The 22,424-nt window shown below is 37.5% G+C and overlaps 1 protein-coding gene across 1 annotated transcript in view; it reads right to left on the reverse strand.

Annotated features, from left to right (window-relative positions):
* chn2 (chimerin 2) overlaps positions 1-22,424 on the reverse strand; it is a 42,917-nt gene that overhangs the window by 1,473 nt on the left and 19,020 nt on the right. Inside the window, exons 3-12 of the mRNA XM_027149490.2 lie at positions 21,319-21,374; positions 20,909-20,940; positions 15,799-15,912; positions 13,838-14,108; positions 4,348-4,434; positions 3,234-3,318; positions 1,772-1,945; positions 1,365-1,442; positions 1,089-1,226; positions 516-621 (exon numbers count right to left, since the gene is read on the reverse strand). Of these exons, the coding sequence (XP_027005291.1) occupies positions 516-621; positions 1,089-1,226; positions 1,365-1,442; positions 1,772-1,945; positions 3,234-3,318; positions 4,348-4,434; positions 13,838-14,108; positions 15,799-15,912; positions 20,909-20,940; positions 21,319-21,374 (1,141 nt within the window). The remainder of the gene's footprint in view (positions 1-515; positions 622-1,088; positions 1,227-1,364; positions 1,443-1,771; positions 1,946-3,233; positions 3,319-4,347; positions 4,435-13,837; positions 14,109-15,798; positions 15,913-20,908; positions 20,941-21,318; positions 21,375-22,424) is intronic.

Here is a 22,424-nt window from a genome sequence, read left to right on the forward strand (position 1 = left end):
TTAGAGCATGAGGAATTTCAGACAAATATTATCATCACATGGGTTCACATCATACAACAATAAAACAGAAGTCTTTAAATCTTTGTACCAGATGACAAAAAATAGGATTTCCTCCTGTTTTGGGGTTTCTGTACATTTCTATGCCATGCTACACTCCACAGTAATGTTTATGGCTCAGTGCTTTTTACGTATCTCTGTTTATACCCATCATATTAATGGAAAGAATTTCCTTACAAAAACAAACTTTTTTTCAACCCAAATGCTGATATCAAACCCATTTCTGTCTTTGAGATGCCCCAAATACTTGTTCACAAGCCTCTAAATAAGCCTCTAAGGTATTATATTCAACCAATTAAGTCCTGTGTAAAGCTGAGATAAAAACATCTCACACTGAAAGACAACAGTGACCTGACTCATTTTATATCAGACTTCCTAAATTTTACCAATGTTAGTTAGTGTTAGCACCCAGAAAATTTGGGAGATTTAAAACCTGAGGTATATGAAATGGTTCTCACCTCTTTAAATGAGTCATCAGGTAGCGAAGAGTCTCGTAGTGAGCAGGAGGAAGCTGCAGCAGGCCATCATGGATTGCTTCTAGCCTGGTGTCAGGGTCGTTTATTTCTGTACAAAATCATATTATGTAAACCTACGCACATTTCATTTTTTTCAAATCAATCCAATTGAACATATTTGTAGAACGCTGTTAATGATTCACATTGTCTCAAAGCAGCTTTGCAGAAATATAGAAAAAGAATAAAAATAAATAAGTTTCAAATTGATGAAAAAATATTCATTTAAAATAGTACACATCTTTAACATCTATTCCTAATGAGCAAGCCAGCGGTGATGGTGGCAAGGAAAAACATCCTGAGATGATGTTCACTGTTACTAATTACATTTTTATTTAAACTCTCCATACACAGCCTTTGCAGAAACTGGTTGAGTTTTTATTGAAATGTTTATTATTACGTAGAAATCTATTTAAGCCTTTATTGAAATTATGGCTGTGTTGTATTGAATTTGTTCACACTGAACAAACAGTAGGGTCAGTTGTTTAATCTTTTTGACGTTGTCTTAAGAGCTCTTACTGGCTGCCTGTATGAATTTGGTATAGACGTCATATGTGATGACAGGGATGGGCAGATCCCTCAGATAGAGTTTCAAAGCTCCTGTGATGGTGTTGATGTCTGGATATGCATTTGCACTGATATCTGCCTTTTCACCATCTGTGGAAGAAAATCATTGTCAGCTGTGTATTTCACTGAAAGAGCTTTGCTAAAACAGCCCACAAAATACTGCTGATACCAAATTAGTTACCAGTGCAAAGGTTAAGGCCAGGCTTTTATGACTGTTTGCTCACCTACCTCTGTCAAAGGACAGCCTCACATCTTCTATATGTTCTGTAAAACCAGACACTCTGTAGAGCCCTTCTGACTTCAGTCCTTAACAAGGAAAAAAACATCCTCACTGTAATTTCAATTTAAATTAAGATAACACAAGGTGTAATTTGTAAGGAAATTAATTTCTAGGAAAACCACACTACCACATGATTATGTTAAATTCATTTTGTATAAAGTCATGCCATTGTGTTCTCCCAGACAAACACAAACGACGTAACACAAACCATGACGCAAATGATGCAATATACTTATTACTGTATATTCAGTATGGTATTATAGTATATCCAAGCGAAAGAAAAACAAAAGGTATGTCTCAATAGCTTAGCATCTTGCAGGGTGAGCCAAGCTTGTTCTTTAAAGGACATAAGTACCTCTTTGCTCTATTTCTCTGATGCACATGTCTACGACCATAGGCCGTGATGTATTGTGAGCTTTAACCAGCGTGGTGAGGTCACAGCTAAAAACCTTCTTGATGCGCCGCAGGTCTGGCTGACAGTCGCTGGGCACCAGTTTTGAGCATTGCTTATGCACGTTCAGTCCACAGTCTACAAAGGGTCAAAGGTCAAAAGAGAATGAAAATGTCAAAACAGTGTATGCAGACAAGCTGTCTCCACTTAACATAGGGTTTGTGTTTGTATAGCCTTTTCTTACGAAGTGACTGTGTGAATGGTGTCCAGATCCATGTGCTGGCATGTATTTTGATCAATATTATTATTATTATTATTATTATTATTATTATTATTATTATTAATAATAATAATAATAATAATAATAATAATAATAATAATATTCATACACATGTAAATTGACTGAGTGGGATCCTGTGTGAATCTACACCTGTAAATGGGTGTGTTGACTGTCTATCCTGTGTGAAAGACTAGAACACTATAGGCACATGTCTGTCTTTCTGTTTATCTTCCTCATGTGTCCATCCATCATGGCCATGAAGTAGAGCAGAGGAAAGAAAAAACAAAGCTTTCTCTCATTTCTAATTTGTCCATTTCCAAGTCTGTTGACAAGAATTCTCGCCCTTGAGAGTAGAACATTTTGGGACTAGACTGTGTCTAAAAAACTGAAATTGTGCCGTATTAACATAAACCACTACAACGTTTAGAACATAATAAGATTTAACGACATTATTTCAAGGCTTTTGTAAGTGTGATCTTGTGAGATCAATCTGTAAGATATCTGTGCACCCATACTGTGCTGAGTTGGACAAGCTTTGTAAAGATCTTTACAAACATGAAGAGAAAAATCTGACAGCTGTGATTTTGCTGGTCCCAAAAAGAAAAACTATATTTTGTAATAATTATAGAGCGTATTGGTTACTAAGGTGAATGTTAGGTTTATATTAAGGTGTGGCCAAGCATTAACCCTCAGTGGACATTGTATATGTGTGTGGATTGCAACAGTTTTTATTGTGTATGGATACAGTTCTGTTTCTGTGCGACACATGGGTGTGTTGCTCCCACGCCTGTCTTGGACACACAGTGTGCATGCCACTATAAATAGTTCTAAGTAAACCATAAGCGGAACTGGTCCAAACCAGGTGTCAGTCAAGAATGTGATACAGCCGCATTGCAATGGCATGCTTACAGCTTTGATTAGCATGAGACTTGCCTACTGTTTCTGCTCAGGGTTGAGTCAGTGGACTGAGGTGTACAGGCAAGCTGCAGCAATTAACAGAACAAGACTTCAGAGCTTCTTATTCTATTCCCTTGACAACATTTTGATATAAACGATTTATCTGTACTTGACAAACACATCTGTTCTGGTTTTAAAAGCATTTCATTTGGTACTGTGTGGTACTGTATGAGGATGACTGTGTGTTACCTGAGCAGCGTACACCCTGAGCAATGAGACCCCACATGAAGTTGGCACAGTATTCACACCAGTGCGGGCCTCTGAATGTGTGTACCTATGCAGCAGAACGCAGAAGTTGTTGTCACATAAATTCACGTTATTATAGAAAAATATACAAAAAAGTTGTTAAGTTTTTAGTATTTTTAATGGGCACAACAGGACATCACTATTGATTCAAATTGAAATTATATATATATATAAAACCATGCATTCATTCATCTTCAGTCAGCATTTCATCCTGCTGGACAAGGAAGGAATACACCCTGGATTGGATGTCAGTCCACTACGAGGCACCATATTACAAATTATATAATAATTATATAATTTTTTAAATTATAGTCAAACAGATATGGGGACGTTTAATATGGCCAGATTACCTACTGATGTGATTATTATAATTGGTAGAACATCCAGAGAACACTGAGTAATAATCCCATGAGAACATGCAAAGCTCCCTGCTGCTGCTGCTGCTGCTACCAATTCAGATTTGAAAGGAAAGCATCAACTTTTGCATATTCCATCTGCTTAGAAAATGTTAACATTTGGGTGCAAAGTTATTATTTCTGTTACATGTGACATTGATTCAAGGAACTGAAACCATATTCTGAGAATCTGATGTCAACTTAAAAAAGCCAAAAACCAAGATTTATATACAGTATATACTAATTATGTATTATTACAGCACAATTATAATACATTTAGCATCATTATGATGACTATGTTTAAACAAATGTACTGTACTATATAAGGGAGTGTCAAGAATAGCACATGATATCCTATTTGCTAGCATGAAATAAGTTTGTTTACAAATAGTAAGTGTTGCTAAAATGTAACAACATTTGTAAGTACAGCAAATTTAAAATGACAGCAAATTACAGACTTTTCAGCAGAATATCCCTTCTTCCTATTCTACTGGAAATCAATTCTCATCATTACTGCTGTTCATTAGTTCATCAATTAGGTGTAGTAGAGGACATCATAATTCACTGACCACAGGTATAGCTAACTCATTTGCAGTATCTACGGTATAAAGCCATGCAGCATTAATATTAAAGTTACAACTGTGTATTTCCTTAGTGCTTACCTTAAAATTATGCAACTTGTCGTAGTTACACTGCTTCTCGGACCCGTCTTTCAGAGCGCTGCATCTGCCCAGTGGTGAGTTAGAGATCTGTGGACAAGCCAAGAGTTTTATTGGCTTCCAGAGCAGTGTGTTTTTAACCCCTAGCCTTAGCCCAAGTACTAGAGCCAGCAATTCCTGGCGCTTCCGTTCCTGATTTCTAGCTCTAACAGGAGCCAGGTCACTCCCTGTTGGCTCCCACTGAGCCTGCATCTCCTCTGAGGAAGAAGATGTGGAGATAGACAAGTTGGTAGTAAGGAGTATGGAGGATATGCCTGCTCTGGCTTCGAGGACAAACTGAGCTGAATGAACTCCATGGCAAGGATTGAGACAGAAAGAGGGAGGAGGTCTGTCTGAGGGGCCAAAGTGTGCCTAACACAATAGGAGTCATCCAGCACTGCCAAAGAAGGGCATGGACAGAGGGAGGGGAGAGAGTACTTTAGGAAGGATAGAGAAGAAGAGAGGGGGAGGCAGAAGAGCTTAGCATGGACCAGTAGCTTTCAATTGCAGGATCAATTGAATCCAGTCTGTGTTGAGCACTGTGCTTCTGTCTTTGTGTTTCATCTCTGTTTGCTTAATACACTGGCCATTCCGGTCTTTCAGAGCACGGAAAACCAAAAGCCACACTTTTAATCCAACAACAGCCATTTTCTTGATAATCAATGAAGATTATCTCAGTTCTAGAAAGTCATAGTGCTGAGCTCTTTCTTTCTTTCTTTCTTTCTCAATAAGCCACTGTTGCTTATCATGCTCTACTCGCACATACCCAGCCATCCAGACGATCTGCTCAAGACTAGATCAGATAACAGATATAATCACAGTACACTTCTCCTCACAATGTAATCTTCTAGTTCTAGCCTTGTTCTGAATCTAGACTGAATGTGACTATAATACTTCAGGAAACCATTTCCATGGCCAGCAGCAGAATGTAAGCCTCAAACACAGAATCCCACAGAGCCACAAACAAGACGCCAGACTCCATTCAGTCATTCACTAAAATCATGTCAGCTGCAATATTTGTGAAATTGAGGCAGAAGCTACAGGCGATATCTCGCACAACATAAAGCAGTTACCTTACCAGAATAAATCAAATTTATATTAAATCTAAAAATATGCAAACATGTAACATTATTGCTCATTCACAATTTCTCAAGAAAGCAGAGATGACATGAGCAGATGTGCATTTTAAGATGGTTGTTGCTGTGGTTTTCATTGTACCCTTTTATACACACAGCACAATGTTACCACAATATATAGTGGCAATAATGGCTTTAATATTAACAGTAATCTGTTGCAAACATAAAACAATAGAACATGCACATTTTTTTACTTTCAAGTGAAGCTTCAAAAGCAGCTTTAGGATACGGTTGCAGATCTTAGCACAGTGATTCTTAACAAAGATAAACAGAAATGTCAGAAATGTTAAAGTGGGCATTCTTCTATACGGGTATAAACAAATAGAAAAGATAAGCACATTACTAGCGTAGCACTGTTTGGGACAAGGCTGGCTGTAGAGTTCAGTACTGCTGACCTTTCTGGTCTGGCCTGAGAGCTACAGCCTGGGGGGCACAACAGGTGGCACCACCTACTGTACACAGTGCACAGTAAAGCTCTGAATCAGGAAATCAGTGCTGCAGCAAACAGAGATAAGTTCAACTCATATGCAGGAACTGTGGACATTTTATGCTACATATACCATACTCTAGCTTATCCCTATAAATTTATATTTCATCTGGTTAATACCTGTGTTTTGGATTAACAGTCACCATTCAAGGATGTTTAGATGTTCTTGTTCTTAACATGATTGCCAGAGATCACCATAAAATTGATTTTAAACATGAAAGAAGCTACTGAGGAAAAACGTTTGACCTCAAGGACATTTGACATGGATGTGAGCTTAACCCAATGTGGGTCCATTCCAAAATCTAATCAGTTCATTTGCAGGTTAGAATGATTTCCATATAAATCCATTCTGCATTCAACCACTCATTCGTGAGATATTTTGCTAGTGAAAAATGTCTAACATCCTTGTATGACAAACTGAAAGGAATCTAAAGAAAAACTATTTTAGGCATTTGACCTTGTTGTAACTTTTATCCCATTTGGATCAATTCTAAAATCTAATCAGTTCATCTGCTGATTATTATACTAATTCCATGTAAACCCTAAAAACATTCAAACACATGCTCTTGAACTGTCAGACCAATGTCTGAGTCTTGTTGGACCAACATGTCACCAGGCTGATGGCAACAATCCTATCTAGCAATAAAAATGGGCCTTGAGTTTCTGAACATTAACATGGAGGAAGCAATTAAAGGAAAATTTTAGACAATTGACCATGATACTGTTTGGATCCGTTCCAAAAATGAATTGGTTCATCTGCCGGTTACACCGATAACCCCATTTACTGTATTTACTACAAATACATTCATAATTTTTTTGACACTTCAAACAAACAATCTCAGACATACAAACACACAGACAGACAGAAATACAGACAACCCAAAAACATCAAGTGCTGGAGACAAAATGACTTCTCTACAGTGTCAACAAGGGTGTGTGTGACTTGCAAAGAATTTGACAGTTGGTTCACACACAGGATCTGTTTCGGCTTATATCTGTTTCGCTATGGCAAAAAAAAAACCCCAAAACCTTAAAGCATGACATTTACCATGTTAAAATTCTGGCTTCTTATTTACCTCACACTCTACAGGCAGAAAGCATAGGTTAGGATAGAATAAACATATTTTATATATTTTGGGAAAATATTTGTATGGTTTTATGTAGAAGTAGAGATCACAAAGTTCGATTATAGATTGAAAAACTAATCGAAGTATTAATAATAATCTACACCTACAGTCTGTGTTGTTGAAATATGCAGGGGACAGTGGAAGCTGGGCCAGCTAAAGTTGCATCAGAATTCATCTAAAAACATGATGACAATGAACAAACTTTTTTTGTTTTGACATTTTTTTTGGTTCCCTACTGTAGGATGGTGGAATATCTAGAATGTGGGTCACATTTTCTCCTGTTGTACATCATGGCTACCTTCAAGGGGAAGTATTGGATTTGTTTGAGTCTTATACAAGTTGTAGGGCTTTCACAGGATATAACACAACTTCTTTTTGGTTACTACTTTTGTCTGTGGTGTTCGCACAGGTTCAGCACTCTTCTCATTATATATGAGTCCAATGGCCAGAATTAGGTTTGAACCCTGGAGCTGTGAGGCATCACTGTGCCACTGTGCCTCCAGGTCTAAATATCTGTTTAGTGAGATGACTAAAAAGTGCTTGTGAGATACGTTCAGTATAAATTGGCTTTAAAGCAGAAAAAAGACAAGACTTGCACTTGCTGTCCTTGGGCACGTGGCTTATTGTCGCTTGATGAACGCTGAGAAAAGAAGTGGTATGACAGTGAAGGACAAAGGGGACTGGTCCCTTTTCAGTGATTTCTCCATTCTCTCTAGTCACGATACAGGGACAAAACACAGCAGCTGAGTACATGAAGAAAACCAGGGCATTGTGGGATAAAATAAAAATACACAAGTGTTTCTATGTATGCGCCAGAGATACACATAACAGGCTCAGCAGTGTTACAGTATAGTATCAGTGTATCTCAGAAACCCAGTATGCCTTTATAATCTCTAAAGCTGTTGCCTGAAAGTCATGTAATCAGTGTCTTTTTATATGTAAGGGACTGTACAAATAGTAAAATGCTTAGCGCGACCATACACCTATTATACAAGCTATTACTGTAAATAATAATATATAAGTGTAAGATTAATTTCACTGGTTACTACATATACTACGTTAAATCAAGAAATTAAAAATATCCACATGTGGGCTTTTCGTAGTTTTTCATCTCCTTGGACCATAAATCAGTCATTTAAGGCTGATCTACTATTTAACCAGACCTTCTTGTGAGTTCTGTGAAATCTACCACTGCAAGTAATTAATCAGTCACCCAGAAATGTAGAGGGCTTCAATTAATTCACCACATCTTGTTTGAAATTAGTTGAAATTTTCCAGACATTACTTGGGCCATAACAAGGGGATGTGGACAAGCATGTGATGTTCTGTGAAAGCCAAACAGGTGACTGGGCAGGTAGAGCTAGTCAGAGGCCAAAGATAGCATTTATTATATACTGTAATCTCAGAAAGATAAACGCTGTACTTTCTTTCAGTGTGTAGGACTGTGCGAGTGTTTATGTGTTAGTCAGTGATAGCTGGTATGATGAAGATAGTAAAAAATAAATGCTAATGCTGAATTAGCAAACCAGCTACTTAGATCTTTTAGTGTAATCAACATTGCTGATGTTGGATGATGTTGGCTAGCAAGCTGGTTAATTATAACAAAGTATATAACGTATATAAAACATTATTACTGTCCAAGTTATTTTATCCAAGTTTAGTCATCTAGGTGCCATTTAAACCAGCGGTCCTAATATACATAATTATTACAAAATATTCACATTTGTTGATGTAGTGGCCTTCAATAATTGCTTCTGTCCTTCTAGTTCAAAATGCTTGTCTTTTAATGCAGGATGCTACTGTAGGTCTCCATGTGCCAAAGCACATGCTCCATGTTTTGAAGGCTTCATTGTCTCAGCCTATTTCAAGTAAGACGAAACCCATATTTTAAGGAATCCTGACAGTTTCTTTTAAATGTAGCTTTCTTATTCCGGGCAGTCGTAGGCTCTCCCATTCTGCTCAAGCATTCTGTCGCATCATTGGGCCTTTTCTCCTTTGCAAAGTAGCTCTCCAAAAACATCAAGAGAAACAGATAGATGTTATTAAAACAGAATCAGTTTGGAAAAAAAAAACAAGAATAAAATAAATACCTTATTATTTCTGTGCGATTTGGTACCAAATGACTCACCAGTCCATGGCCTGCTTGTTGGGAACCAGTTATTTAAATAACTGTATAATGTTAATAGCAGTTATTTAATACAGCCTCTTGCATAAAATACACACACTTTAGGTACTGATCGTGACTAGTCATCACCTCAGAGTTTTGGATCATTGCAGCACCATCTCTTCACTGACTTCTATTCAGTAAGATTACTCATTTTTAGATCATAAAGTGAAGTGCTCTGTTGCATTACTCTGGTGCATTGTTTCATGAATCACCGCCACACTGTTAGATCCAGTTACTACGGCAACTGCTCGACATGTTATACAAATATGCATTTATTTAAAACGTGCTATTTTATAGGTAGAAGTAATTATATGCGACTTACAAACAATAAGATCGTAATATCTTGAATTCTAAATTCATATTCCTTCTTCTATAAATACCACGTGTGTTTATAATATAAATTTCAAATATATCCTAATTTACATTCTGACCAGTTACAAAAAAATCTAATTATATATGGAATTATAACTTGTAAACTATATTTTAAGCTGCAACTGCTAAGGCCTTATGTTAAGTGTGCAGTACCTTTCACATATATGTTTGGTAATGACACAGACAGACAGATTTTGAGTAATTATGGGTCAATGATGTTACTGGGGTTCCTCAAAATTGCCCCAATTTTGCCCCAAAAAAATCTCCCCCAATTAAAATGCAGACCAGTTCTAATTCCTGCCTACGTTTTAAAAGACAGCATGATATTTACTTCATGTCTTATGTCCTAAAATAATATTATTATTATTATTAATAATAATAATAATAATAAATAATAATAATAATAATAGCACCTTTAAAAGAACATCTCAAAGCACTTTACAAAAGCCCAATAAAAACAACAAAGAAATGTCGAGCATACAATATGTTCATATGTTAATGAACACATACTTAGTTTATATTATATATATATATTATATACACAATACAATATACAATATATATATTGTGATAGGCCTTTGACAAAAGAGAAGCATATTGAAATCATTCCCTGCATCAAGAAGCTTGTAGAATCAAAGTTGAAGGAGATGACTCCATGTATGTTTACAAAGAAATGACAATCATGTATTGCTAAAAAAAAGTGTTTTCCCAGATGTACAGTATAAGAACTTTTGGACACCCTGGAGATAACCACTGATACCATGTTGTATACTACAGTAGGTACACTGTCTCTAACTCCATGTTCTCAAGTTCCCATGTTCTACAATCATAGCACTCGCGTTTGGATTCCATTTCTTCTCTTTTTGCCTCTTTACTCAAAGAATCCGAGCAAGAGGAGAAATGTTTTATTCATCAGGCTTAAGGAAATGCTCTTGAGCTGTGCATGTTCTGTGTGAGGAGATTAAAGTGTTGGGTAAACAGCAAACTCACAGATTAATCATGGCCTTGCTGCAATTCAAAAGGGAAGAATTTCATTGGAATTTCTCATTTCTCATAGCCAGAGGATGCAACAAAGCTCTTTTTTAATATTTCAAATAAGATCACGTTTTAAATGCAACACCATTAGATAACCTCAACGTGAACATTTACTTGTTTTTGCATAACCTTAAGGGTAACCTGTACAGCTACACCTTCATGGACCCATCCAATCAGCTGATCATGTGGCAGCAGTGCAACATATAAAATAACAAGAGCTTCAGTTAATTTTCACCTCATGTATGTGAATGTCAGTGTTTTTGACTATTTTCACCCACAACAGTCTCTAGAGTTTAATATGAATGATGCAAAAACAGTGCTGATGAGAGTCCCTTGGAGATTTGAGTTACTGTTGCCTTTCTATCAGCTCAAACCAGTCTGGCCATTCTCCTCTGACCTCTGGCATCAACAAGGCATTTGCACCCACAGAACTGCCGCTCACTGGATATTTTCTCTTTTCCGGACCATTCTCTGTAAACCCTAGAGATGGTTGTGCGTGAAAATCCCAGTAGATTAGCAGTTTCTGAAATACTCAGACCAGCTCGTCTGGCACCAACAACCATGCCATGTTCAAAGTCACTTAAATCACCTTTCTTCCCCATTCTGACGCTCGCTTTGAACTGCAGCAGATCGTCTTGACCATGTCTACATGCATTGAGTTGCTGCCATGTGATTGGTTGATTAGAAATTTGCGTTAACGAGCAGTTGGATAGGTGTACCTAATAAAGTGGCCGGTGAGTGTATATATAATTGATATTTGATGTCAACAGTAACTGCAACTCTTGATTTCTGCATTACTGCATGCACTGCATTGCTTCCATGTGATTGGCTGGTTGAATAACCGCATGCACATCTGGTGTACAGTACAAGTGTTCCTGATAAAATGGCCAGGAAGCGCGCATGTGCCTCCAAGTACTTGTAACTGACCCTTCAGAAACTGTAGTTCATTTTTGTCCTACTTTTGAAACAAGATGTGGATTAGTTTTGTTTATGTCTGTTTTGTTTACTGGTGATGAGCTCCTCCAGGGAGAAAGTGTACTTTATTCTGAAGTAGCCAATCATGTATAGGAAGCATGTGAAAGCCTGAGTTAGTGCAGTCCTCTCAGAAGAGCTGTTCAAATGCAGCCTAGTTCGTTTGTTCTCTCTCTCTCTCTCTCTCTCTCTCTCTCTCTCTCTCTCTCTCTCTCTCTCTCAATAAAACATCAAAGTAAAAATGAGTAATAAATCATGCAACATTTAAATCTGAGTAACAAAATAGCAGACAACCCAAAATGGCCTGAATCCCACCCAATGCTCTAATAAAGAGTTTATTAGCATCTCCACATAATGCAATAACATCTCCACATCCAGCACTATAAAGCAAAAGGTTTAGATTAATAGTTCTACAGGCAGCAAGCCTATCATAAGACCTCCAGTACTGTAGATACTGTACATACAGTACATACTGGGCATACAAACTGCATTACCTACTATTTGGTCATTGATACAGTAGGGTTGCTAATGTTTTATTCACAGCCTGCTTCATGTTTACTGAACATCATTGCTTGTCTGTTATTTTGTTTTAATAAAACCAAAAAAACATGCCTTTGTTTCTGTTTCACCGCTTCATGACACGGTGAAGTATACTTAAAGTTATTAGTAGTATTTGACTGGTCATTTGAACTGAATGGGTTTAATACAAACCTTAAAAGGTCACGAATTTGGATTAAGTAAGGAAACTAATGACAATTTTAATGAACATGTGTTCAGTACATTTACAATTTACAGTAGAACAAGACAAACTCTATGGCTCCAATAAATTACAAAGTGTTATTACACACCTTTATATAATGAGTGTAATATTTAAATATTATTCCATAAAATACATCTATATATTATGAGAAACTGTGCGATTTGAAGAGATATTGATCTGATTGGGAAAAAGTAGGATCAAGTTCTTACGTATCTACAAACACTGCGTATTGATGCTAAGAAGTCAGGGTGCCTTTTCTTGCCCTCTAGTGGTCACTAGAAGTATACAGTCAACAAATCAAAGTGTAACACTGTTATTAGCAAACACACCCTAGAATTTGTTGAAATCAGCTTTCAGATGTAATTTGGGAAATAATTATTTGTAGGCTATCACATATATTACACATCAATGCCAAAATCCATACAAGCTTGCAAGCTTTTCCTTGCATGCGGTCATCTTTAATTAATTAATTTATTTATTTATACTAAATATGCTGTTTAAGCGCCTGGAAAAAAAAAAAAACAATTTGGGTCTCATCTGGCCAGAGACACTTTATTTATTTATTTAATTTTATTTTGTATGTGTGCCACATTAAATTCTAGCATACACACACACACACACACACACACACACACACACACACACACACACACACACACAAGCTATTTAGAATTAACAATGATAATAACAATAATAATTGTTGTTGTTGTTGTTGTTACTATTATTGTAGTTGCATAAAATATATACATTTTAAAATATTTTACTTTTAAACAACATTTCCAATATATGCAAACAGATTTTAGGAGTATCAACACAATTATTGGAAATAACAATAATAGTTTCTTTTAGAATGAAAGCAGTTTTGTACTGTTTATTTTATACAGTAATTTCTGTGATTGTAATGTCGGGACTAAATGTGTGTAAACAATTGGCACTAAAGTAAGAGCTTTCACTTCCATATCATATGTAAAGTATCTGTTTAAATATTCATAGAGAAAACTGTGCAAGACTGACAGTTTGAAGTTTGTTCACACTCAACTGGCTACAGGTCTGTCTGACTGCAGTTAGAGAGATGATTGAGACAGTGGCAGATTTGCAACCATTATCTTCCATCAGAGCTGCTCATAAGGAACAAAAATATCCTGCCATCTGGTTCACTCCATCAAAAACATAATTATTCACCCCCTTTCAGCATAAAGGTTTGTTCTACTGTAGAATTACAATCGTCACAGCAGAAGAAGTCAGAACTACACTAGTAATGGAGTAGAAATGTAGAATTGAACTGTATTCTATTTAAGCTAATTAATCACATTCTTTTCATAACCTTTTCACTCATTTTTTTCCCCTAAGGGTGCCAATAATTTTGGAACTGTCTGTGCATGCAGTGAAGCTTCTCACCTTGTCATTCTGTTGAAAGGTGACTTTCTTGGACTCCGATCGAGCTCGGCTCAGGCGCTGGCTCATCTTGTCTCTCAGTAATGCCGTATAGCCCACATGCTGGTAGATGGGGTTAGTGGTCATCTTGGCAATGTACTCGGCTGCTTTGGTCTCGATGTAGAGAGTTATGAGGCCATCAGTGACCAGGTCATGCACTGACTCGAAATGCTTCTCTCCCACAAAGTGCTTGCCATCGTGAAAGAGCCTGTAGTTTAAAGTCTGGCCTCCAAACCTAAGAGACAGAGAGGAAGAAAAGGGGTGTATGAATTTGTTAAGATTAAAAAACCTCCTATACAGTCCATTTGTTTTTCTGTATTGATACAAGAAAAAAAAAAACAGCGGAAAACAGCTAAGATGGAAGTCTAAGTGCAGTTACTGTGTCAACATACAGTGTACAGTAGTCACATAAAAGACACATTTTGTATAGCGTGCTCAAGAACTGCAATGAAACAGAACTACTTTGTACAGTACCACTAATCTACAGTAAGATGGGATAAAACTCCATAAGAACATCTTTGGTAAAACATTCTTTGTTTCACTGTGAAAAAGGTTTTTAATTCACATTACATCGTCATATACCCGGAGGAGAAAAAAAATCAGAATCAGAAACTTTATTTAAACTTTTATAGAAAAATATAAACTTTTTAAAATATATTTCCAGTGCATATATCCCACTTCAAATTGACACACAGAGCATCATTTGACCTAGTACTTACAAACAAACAAACAAACAAACAAACAAATAAAGAAAGAAAGTATTTATAAGCATAAGGGGGGAAAATATTTTAAAAGTAAATAAAATAAATAAGAAAATACATAAACACAAAAAATAATTAAATAAAGCAAAAAATAAACAAAACAAAAAAAATAAACAAAAATTTGTATAAGCTCTTAATACATTTTATTTAATTTTACTTTGGATATTATATTTAAGAAATATTACACAAGATAAGTGTGGTACACTGAATATCAGCATGGCTGGGATTCAGCCATAGACAGAAGCATGCAGCTAAAATAACTCTGGAAATTCTTGCATGGCTTTGCCAATCTTGCATCCCATTGAAAATTTATGGAGGATTTTATAACTGCTAGTATAAGAGACTAACCTTGGAATTGAAGACCTAATGACTTCATACTGTAGACATCTCAAAGCTGTAACTGGCAACAACTTTACAATAAAGTACTGAAGTTAATTTATGGTGTCTGAAATTTTTTTTTTCCCCAATGATATTTTTTAAAACATACTTTCTATGACTATGATAATCATGAAAAATACGCTTATAAGATCTTTTATGACTATGAATGTATACTTTTACTTTTCTGTTCAAGTCTAAAGATAATTGGTCTCATCATTTGTATGATCCAAACTGAACTAAAATTATTCATCGGACTTACAAAGGTATCCGAAACACTGATTTTTTTGTGTGTGTTAATAAGCACAATGTGCACAAGTACACAGACAACTAAAAGCACAAAATGACCGCTAGACAATAAAAGATCAGAAAAAGCAGAAATGTAAGGTTTCTTATGTATTAATAGAATGACTTTTTTTGCCTTAGTTTATGTAACTAATTACTTCGTTACCAATTACTTTGTTATTCATATTTGTTAATTAAGGCCAAATATATAAATATTGAGCACCACAAATTGTTGTTAAACAAACACAGGATTACATTAGTACATTAGTCTTCTTTATGTGTACACACACACACACACAATTTAAACACACAGCAACACACGCATAATATGGTCATATTTTCACAAAATTATTGGATGTAGTAAATTTCTTGTGTAAATGCTTCTATGAACTATTTAGGAATATATTGTGTATATGGGTGTATATAGTATGCTTACAGACACACATCTTATTGAAAATATCTTTGTGTACATCTGTTTAAGGGTGTGTATGTGGGAGCACAAACCTCAATGCAAGTGTAAATGTTCCAGGCTGCCGCTGGCTCTCTCTGATGAGGTAAGCCCCCTCAGATCCACCCAGAAGCTCATCTGCCTGCTCTCTAGAGATCAGCCCATGGAACCTGCACCAAGAACCCCCACAAACTCGATCACACTTCCTTATACACACACTCACTACACACGTGTTTCATTAATAAATTCAGACAGTCCGAATACTAACACCATCATTCCTCAGTCATATTCCGACAAATCCCACTCCTTGTGCTATTCCCACCTCCTGTGTGAACATTGACAAGTAGTCCAAATTTTCGAAACAACAGATGTATCTGATGCTTACGCACGGCTCAAATATAGCTTGAAGTGCTGAATAAAATGGCACTATAGAAAAACAATAAAACGCTAGAACAGAATACACAGCATACATTTGTGTTTATTCAGGTTTCACCTGTTATGTAATGAGTAACTTTACTGTGTTCTGCAACAAAAGCTTACACAAGGGTCACATTGGTTCATTGAAACTCACAACATACACAGCAGAAACTGAAAGTTTGTGATCTGATTGAGGTTGATGTGATAGTGAAAATGAAGCAGACATGGCATGAAGCGCGTGGATTTGCTTTGGGTTGTGGTTTTACATGCATGAGAGTCATCCACCTCACAGAACTGGTGTGTACTGAAACTATTTGTGGTTGAGACGCAAACTATTTAGTGCGATTAGACATTTTTAGTTTGAACTGGCCCTTGTGTCATTCTATCGTTAGTACACATTGAACTTTCACTTTCTTTCTCAGGCTCTTTGTAGTCACCTGATTCTTAGCATTTATAAGAAAAATATTACCAAAAAAATGAATTATTCAATATTGAATACAACATATTCAATAAACCAATTATGTGCCAAAATAATGCATGGTCAAAAAATATATATTATTATATCTAATAAATACTAAAATCATACTATCTTCATTAGCCCATGATCTCTCTGTTTTTGTCTGTCTGTCTCTCTCTAACTCTCTCTCTGTCTGTCTTTCTCTCTCTCTCACTCTGTCTGTCTGTCTGTCTTTCTCTCTCGCTATCTCTCTCTCACTGTCTGTCTGTCCTTCTTTCTGTCTGTCTGTCTGTCTCTGTGAGTGTAGGCGCATGCTTATGTGTGTGTGTGTGTGTGCGTGTGAGCAGCATGGTGGAGGAGCATGGCGGCTCTGAGCACAAAAGAGTGTGAAAGTTTGACTTGGGTGTGTGTGCAGCGAGGAATGTGTTTTAGCAGTCGGTAACGTGGTGGGGGACGAGAACATTGTCTCTGCCTCCCGTATGAACAGTGTGATTTTGATTTTTTTGAACGATTCAAACTGAGCCAGTCCCCCACTTACAGGTACAGAAGATGTTTTTAAATTCAACATTTATGGGTTTGATTATCTTTAGATACAGACATGAAATGCCTTCACTGTGGTAAAATGGGGCATCTTGTTTGGGCCTGCCCTGAGAGGTACTGTAGAGTGACCCTGGTGTTTCTGAGCAATCGGTGCAAGAAGCAGCTGGGCCTGCTGGGGTGGTTTCCCCTGCGGCCACAGTCGGCTGGCTGTTGAGGGTCCGGAACTGCTACTCCACCAGAGCAAAATTAGTGAGCCCCAAGCCCAGCCTGCAGCCCAGCAGCCCACTGGAGTTACAAAAACACTGGGAAAGCGCTGCATGGCTGAACTGGACCGAGAAAAGCCTTGCTTGGCTAATCCAGCCCAGGAAAAGCCTTTCTTGGTTGAACCGGACCCAGATAAGCCCTGCTTAGAGGCAGGCACAGGACTGCAGAGCTTTTATTAAATTTGGGGTTATTCTTAAGGTTGAAGAAACTGTTAAGTAAGGTGAATCCAGAAAACCTCAATGATGACTCATAGAATGTCTAGTGTGGTTTATGTTGGAGAGCGTTTTACCTTCTGTTTATTTTATAATAAGTGGGATTCACATTACGAGCTTGAATATGCAAGAGAGTACAGTAAGAGAATTAAGTTATATGAACATTTAAAGCAAAAGCATATTGATGTTGCCATGCTACAGGAAACCCACAGCGATGGGATGGGTTGGTCATTTTAAATCATAACACAACACAAAAGTGTTGGTGTCACCTTGCTGTTTGCTCGCAATTTTATTACTATTCTTATTCAGTTGTAAAGATTTTAAATAGGAGGCTTTAAAATATGAAAACTTTTTATGAGAATGAAGTTTTATTTTTTATCTGTATGTAGGCTCCCACCAATGCAGTGGAGAGGATGGTTTTTTTAGATAAACTTAATGTGATTGCTGAATGCAACTTTATATGCAATTTTATATCGGAACCAGTCATGTGGCTACCCATAAGGAGATGATAGAGGCCCGCAAGTTAAGTGATATATAGATAACTTTTTATAAGACAAAGAGACGGTATACCTGGGCCAGTACACAGTACACGCCATAGACAACACACTCTCCATGGCAAGATTAGATTGTTTTTATGGTTTTAAGCATCAGCTGGTGTTTTTTTTACCAAGTGTTGTATTGTTCCAGTAGGTATCTCTGATCACAGTATGGTACATTGTACTATAATTAAAAAGCTTGTAAAGCCTAAGAGTGCCTACTGGCATTTTAACACTGCGCTTTTAGAAGACACTAATTTTAGAGAGTCTTTTACTTATTTATGGAATTTTTTAAGAAGCAGCTTTTAGCTCATTACAGCAGTGGTGGGATGTGACTAAAACACAAATAAAAGTTTGGTGTCAACAGTACACTCTTAACATCACAAGAGACATTGTTAGATCTCTGAAAGCTCTGGAGATAGAAATAGTGGAACTCCAGTGTTTGAAGCCCTCAAAAGTAAAAAAGCAAAAAATGAGCAGGGAGTGCTGGTCTGCTCACGCTTTAAAAGAGTGACTAAGAAGGATGATCCTTCCAAGTTCTTTTTCAGTTTAGAGCAAAAGAATGGACAGAAAAGATTTGTACATGCTTTGCAAACAGAATCAAGGGATCTCTCAATGGAGCCCACTAAAATTCAGCAGACAGTAAGCTTCTGCTCAAAGATACAGTATACAGCAGTAAGCGGTCAGGGGCACAGATGGTGGAGGAGAACTTCCTACTGATCCTGCCAAAGCTCTCAGAGGAACCGGCCTTGGAGGTAGACAAAGAGCTGACGTTGGAAAAGCTTCACAAGGCTCTCCAGGCCAGGGCATGAAGAATGAAATAGACGGTCTCTCTGTTGAGTTTTACAAGACTTTCTGGGCAGTTATAGGCCAGAAAGTACTGGACACCTTAAGGAACGATGTGAGGAGAGGTAGAATCCCTTTGAGCTGCAGTTGGGCTGTTTTATAGCCATGATTAAAGTGTTGTGAAATTGAGAGTGTACTGAAGGTTAACAGTGGTTTATGTGCCCCTTTTAAAATGTACAGAAGCATACGACAAGGCTGTTCTCTGTCAGGCATGCTGTATTCACTAGCAATTGAAACGCTTTTAAATAGACGGAGATCAAATCTTTCTGGTTTTAATATTCCACACAGCAATGCTTCACTATGTCTTTCAGCGTATGCGGATGACCTGGTAGTAATGATTGCCTCTCAGAAAGATGTGAATGTTTTAACTGATATTTTAAATGATTTTTAAATTTTATCCTCTGCCAAGGTCAACTGGGCAAAAAGTGAAGCTATTTTAGTTGGGTAGTGGGGAGGTGGGCAAACTACATGTTTGGGAGGTTTATTGTGGAAAAGAGGTGGTTTTAAGTGCTTGGGTGTCTACCTTGGAAATAATGAGTTTTTAAATAAAAATTTGGATATCACTGTAGAGAACGTAAAGGGCAGACTGAGCAGGTGGACACGGCTGGTCCCAAGGATGTCCTTCAGAGGGCGTTCACTAGTCATAAACAACCTTGCGGTGCCATCCCCCTGGCACAAGCTGGCATACATGGATCTGCCACCAAACCTGCTTGTGTATTTATTCTGGGATGGTCTACACTAGATTCCTCAGAGCGTTCTCCACCTGCCCAAGGAGGAAGGAGGGCAGGGGTTGGTCTAGCTACCCAGCAGAACCGCAGCTTTCCGCCTTTAGTTCATCCAAAGACTCTTCACTGGACCTAAAGATTTGGAAAGCAGAGGCCAGTGGATTACTATGCACAGTTGGTGGTCTGAGGCTGGATAGGACTTTGTTTTTAATGGACACCAAAACGCTGGATATTTCTGGATTACTGTTGTTTTATCATGGACTGTTTAAAATCTGGAACTTTTTACAAAGCAGAACAAAGACAGTGGACCATTATACTGGCTGCAGGAGGAGCCTCTGGTTTATGGTGGGCACATGGGCATCTCCAGTGTGACCATCCCTACACTGTCCACGACTCTTATTTCCGCAGGTATTGTGACACTCCGGGAGCTCGTGAACATTGACCGGCCAAAGGTAGCGGACCTGGAAGCGCGTATGGGACTGCGGTACCTGCATGTTGTCAATCAACTCTTACACCGCTGGAGGTCCTCCCTAACATCACAGGAGCATGATCAGCTGATGGACCATCAGTATACAGAGACAGGTCCTGTAGAAGAGGGACCCTTTCCCCAGCTGAACATCACTTCCGACCTTAATGAGTGTGAAGGTCCCCTCTTGGAGTGCCAGGGTGAGGGGGAGATGGACTTTGGGACAGTGTCAGGGAAGCTGCTCTACAGAGCCTGTGTTTAGGTTTTAAATAAGAAAAAACTGAGTGGAAGGGTAGACACCCAGTGGAGAAGTGTACTTGGTTTAATTATGATATTAAACCATAGTGGAGGGAACTGTACAAAACACTGTTAAACAAAAAAGCGGCTGACCTCCAGTGGAGGATTTTACATGGCATTATCTCTGTGAACTCTTTTATTTTCATTTTAACCCTGAAGTTGCACACGAATGTCCACACCTACTATTTATTGAGTCATTATGATTTTTATGTGACTTGTGCAAATAAAGTATTGTAAAAAGTAAAAAAAAAAAAAAAAAGTGTTCTCTCTCTCACTCTCTCACTCTCATATTAACACCCACATCCAGACTTTTGCAAGACATTGGATTCCACTTATAGCTGACATGTCTCATCAGCGCTCTGCATGTCAGACTGGAAAAGTGAAAATAATAAAATGATACACTCACTCTCGACCATAGTGCTTGGGCCTGCTCTTGATCTAAAAAAAAAAAGCAGACACAGAAAGAGAAAAACTGAACTGGTGAAGACAAACAGGTTTATATCACCCAGTCCACTTTCCTAAATCTCATCTTGCACAGGCAAGTCTCTACAAATCCAGTTTATACACAGTAAAGGCTTCAAATGACAGGCCGGGTGCACAGTAACCACTAATATTAATTCTATCCAGTAACATCCACTATATCATTACAGTTATTGAGTGAATCTAGATCGTATATACAGTAAGGGCATAAGTATGAAGTATTTAATGGGGAACACAAGTTATTTACGGATTATAAGCTCAGGTAGGATTTCACACAGAAATGATTTATGATAACCACTTGTAGCAAAGTGTATAATGGCATGCAACTTTACTGACCTCCTGTGGACATGTTATTCTCTTTGGTCTGGGTGCCTCCTGCTGTAGCTGGTACACTATGACACACACAAACATACACACTTTTTAAATGTAACTGTAAGATTAAACAATTGGACAAGTCTGTCATTCTAAATGTCAAAAAATGTCAGTTAAGAGCTATTACACTGCAATAAAAGTGCCCTGACATTCATGTTGAAGACAATGCTAAAGGCATTGGGGTTGTAAGTTATGGTGTAATCATCTTTACACAATATTACACTGGCATAATATCCTGGAATGTTTACCCATATTATATTATACTGCCAAAACTGCCATCCTTATAAATCTGCAATTTAAGCCTATATGCGTTATAGCTGAAATAAGGACAGACATTTCCTTTTAAATAAATAGGAACCAATCAAACATACTAATATGGAATAATCAACAAATATCCAGTGGAAGCCATGCCCCCTTTCCACATCTCTCATGCTCTTGACTGTACTCCTATGATTCCTTCGTTCTCTATCACAGTAAATGAAGGTTATTTTATAATAGTTTATATAGATTAATATCTATCAATATCTTATTGACGTATCCATCATTTTGGATTTGAGATCAAAAAATTAACATTGTCTTTCATTTGCTGATATTTAAAATTAGCTGTGTAAAATACCTTAGAACATAGCAACCCATCCTGATATCAAACATATTGAGACATATGACTGACAGATGCTTCTTTTGGCTAAGATGTGCTCTGTCAGATTAATTGTTTATACAATAAATAGCTCTGAATGTCAACTCTTGGTTTTAGCCCTGGGTTTCCCCTGTGAACACTGGCTTTGTTTTTTAAAGGCAGTCTTTATGGATAAACCAATATAAAGACCAGAGAGCAGTCTATGGGAAAAAAGAAAGCCTGTTTGAAGCTGAGAAAAAAGGGCAAATCAATCAGAGCTATTACACAAGCAACAACTTGGAATGCCCTGAAAAAGAAAAAAAAAAAACTGGTGTACTAACAACCAGCAGTTTATTTGTTATTTGTGGGGGGAACAAAACCAACAATCCATGGGCCGAGCACACTGGAGTTTGTGCCATGGCTTGGACGTGCATGGCTGCTTCATGACGGAGTT

Source organism: Tachysurus fulvidraco, chromosome 3, assembly GCF_022655615.1.
Source record: "Tachysurus fulvidraco isolate hzauxx_2018 chromosome 3, HZAU_PFXX_2.0, whole genome shotgun sequence".
NCBI lineage: Eukaryota > Metazoa > Chordata > Actinopteri > Siluriformes > Bagridae > Tachysurus > Tachysurus fulvidraco.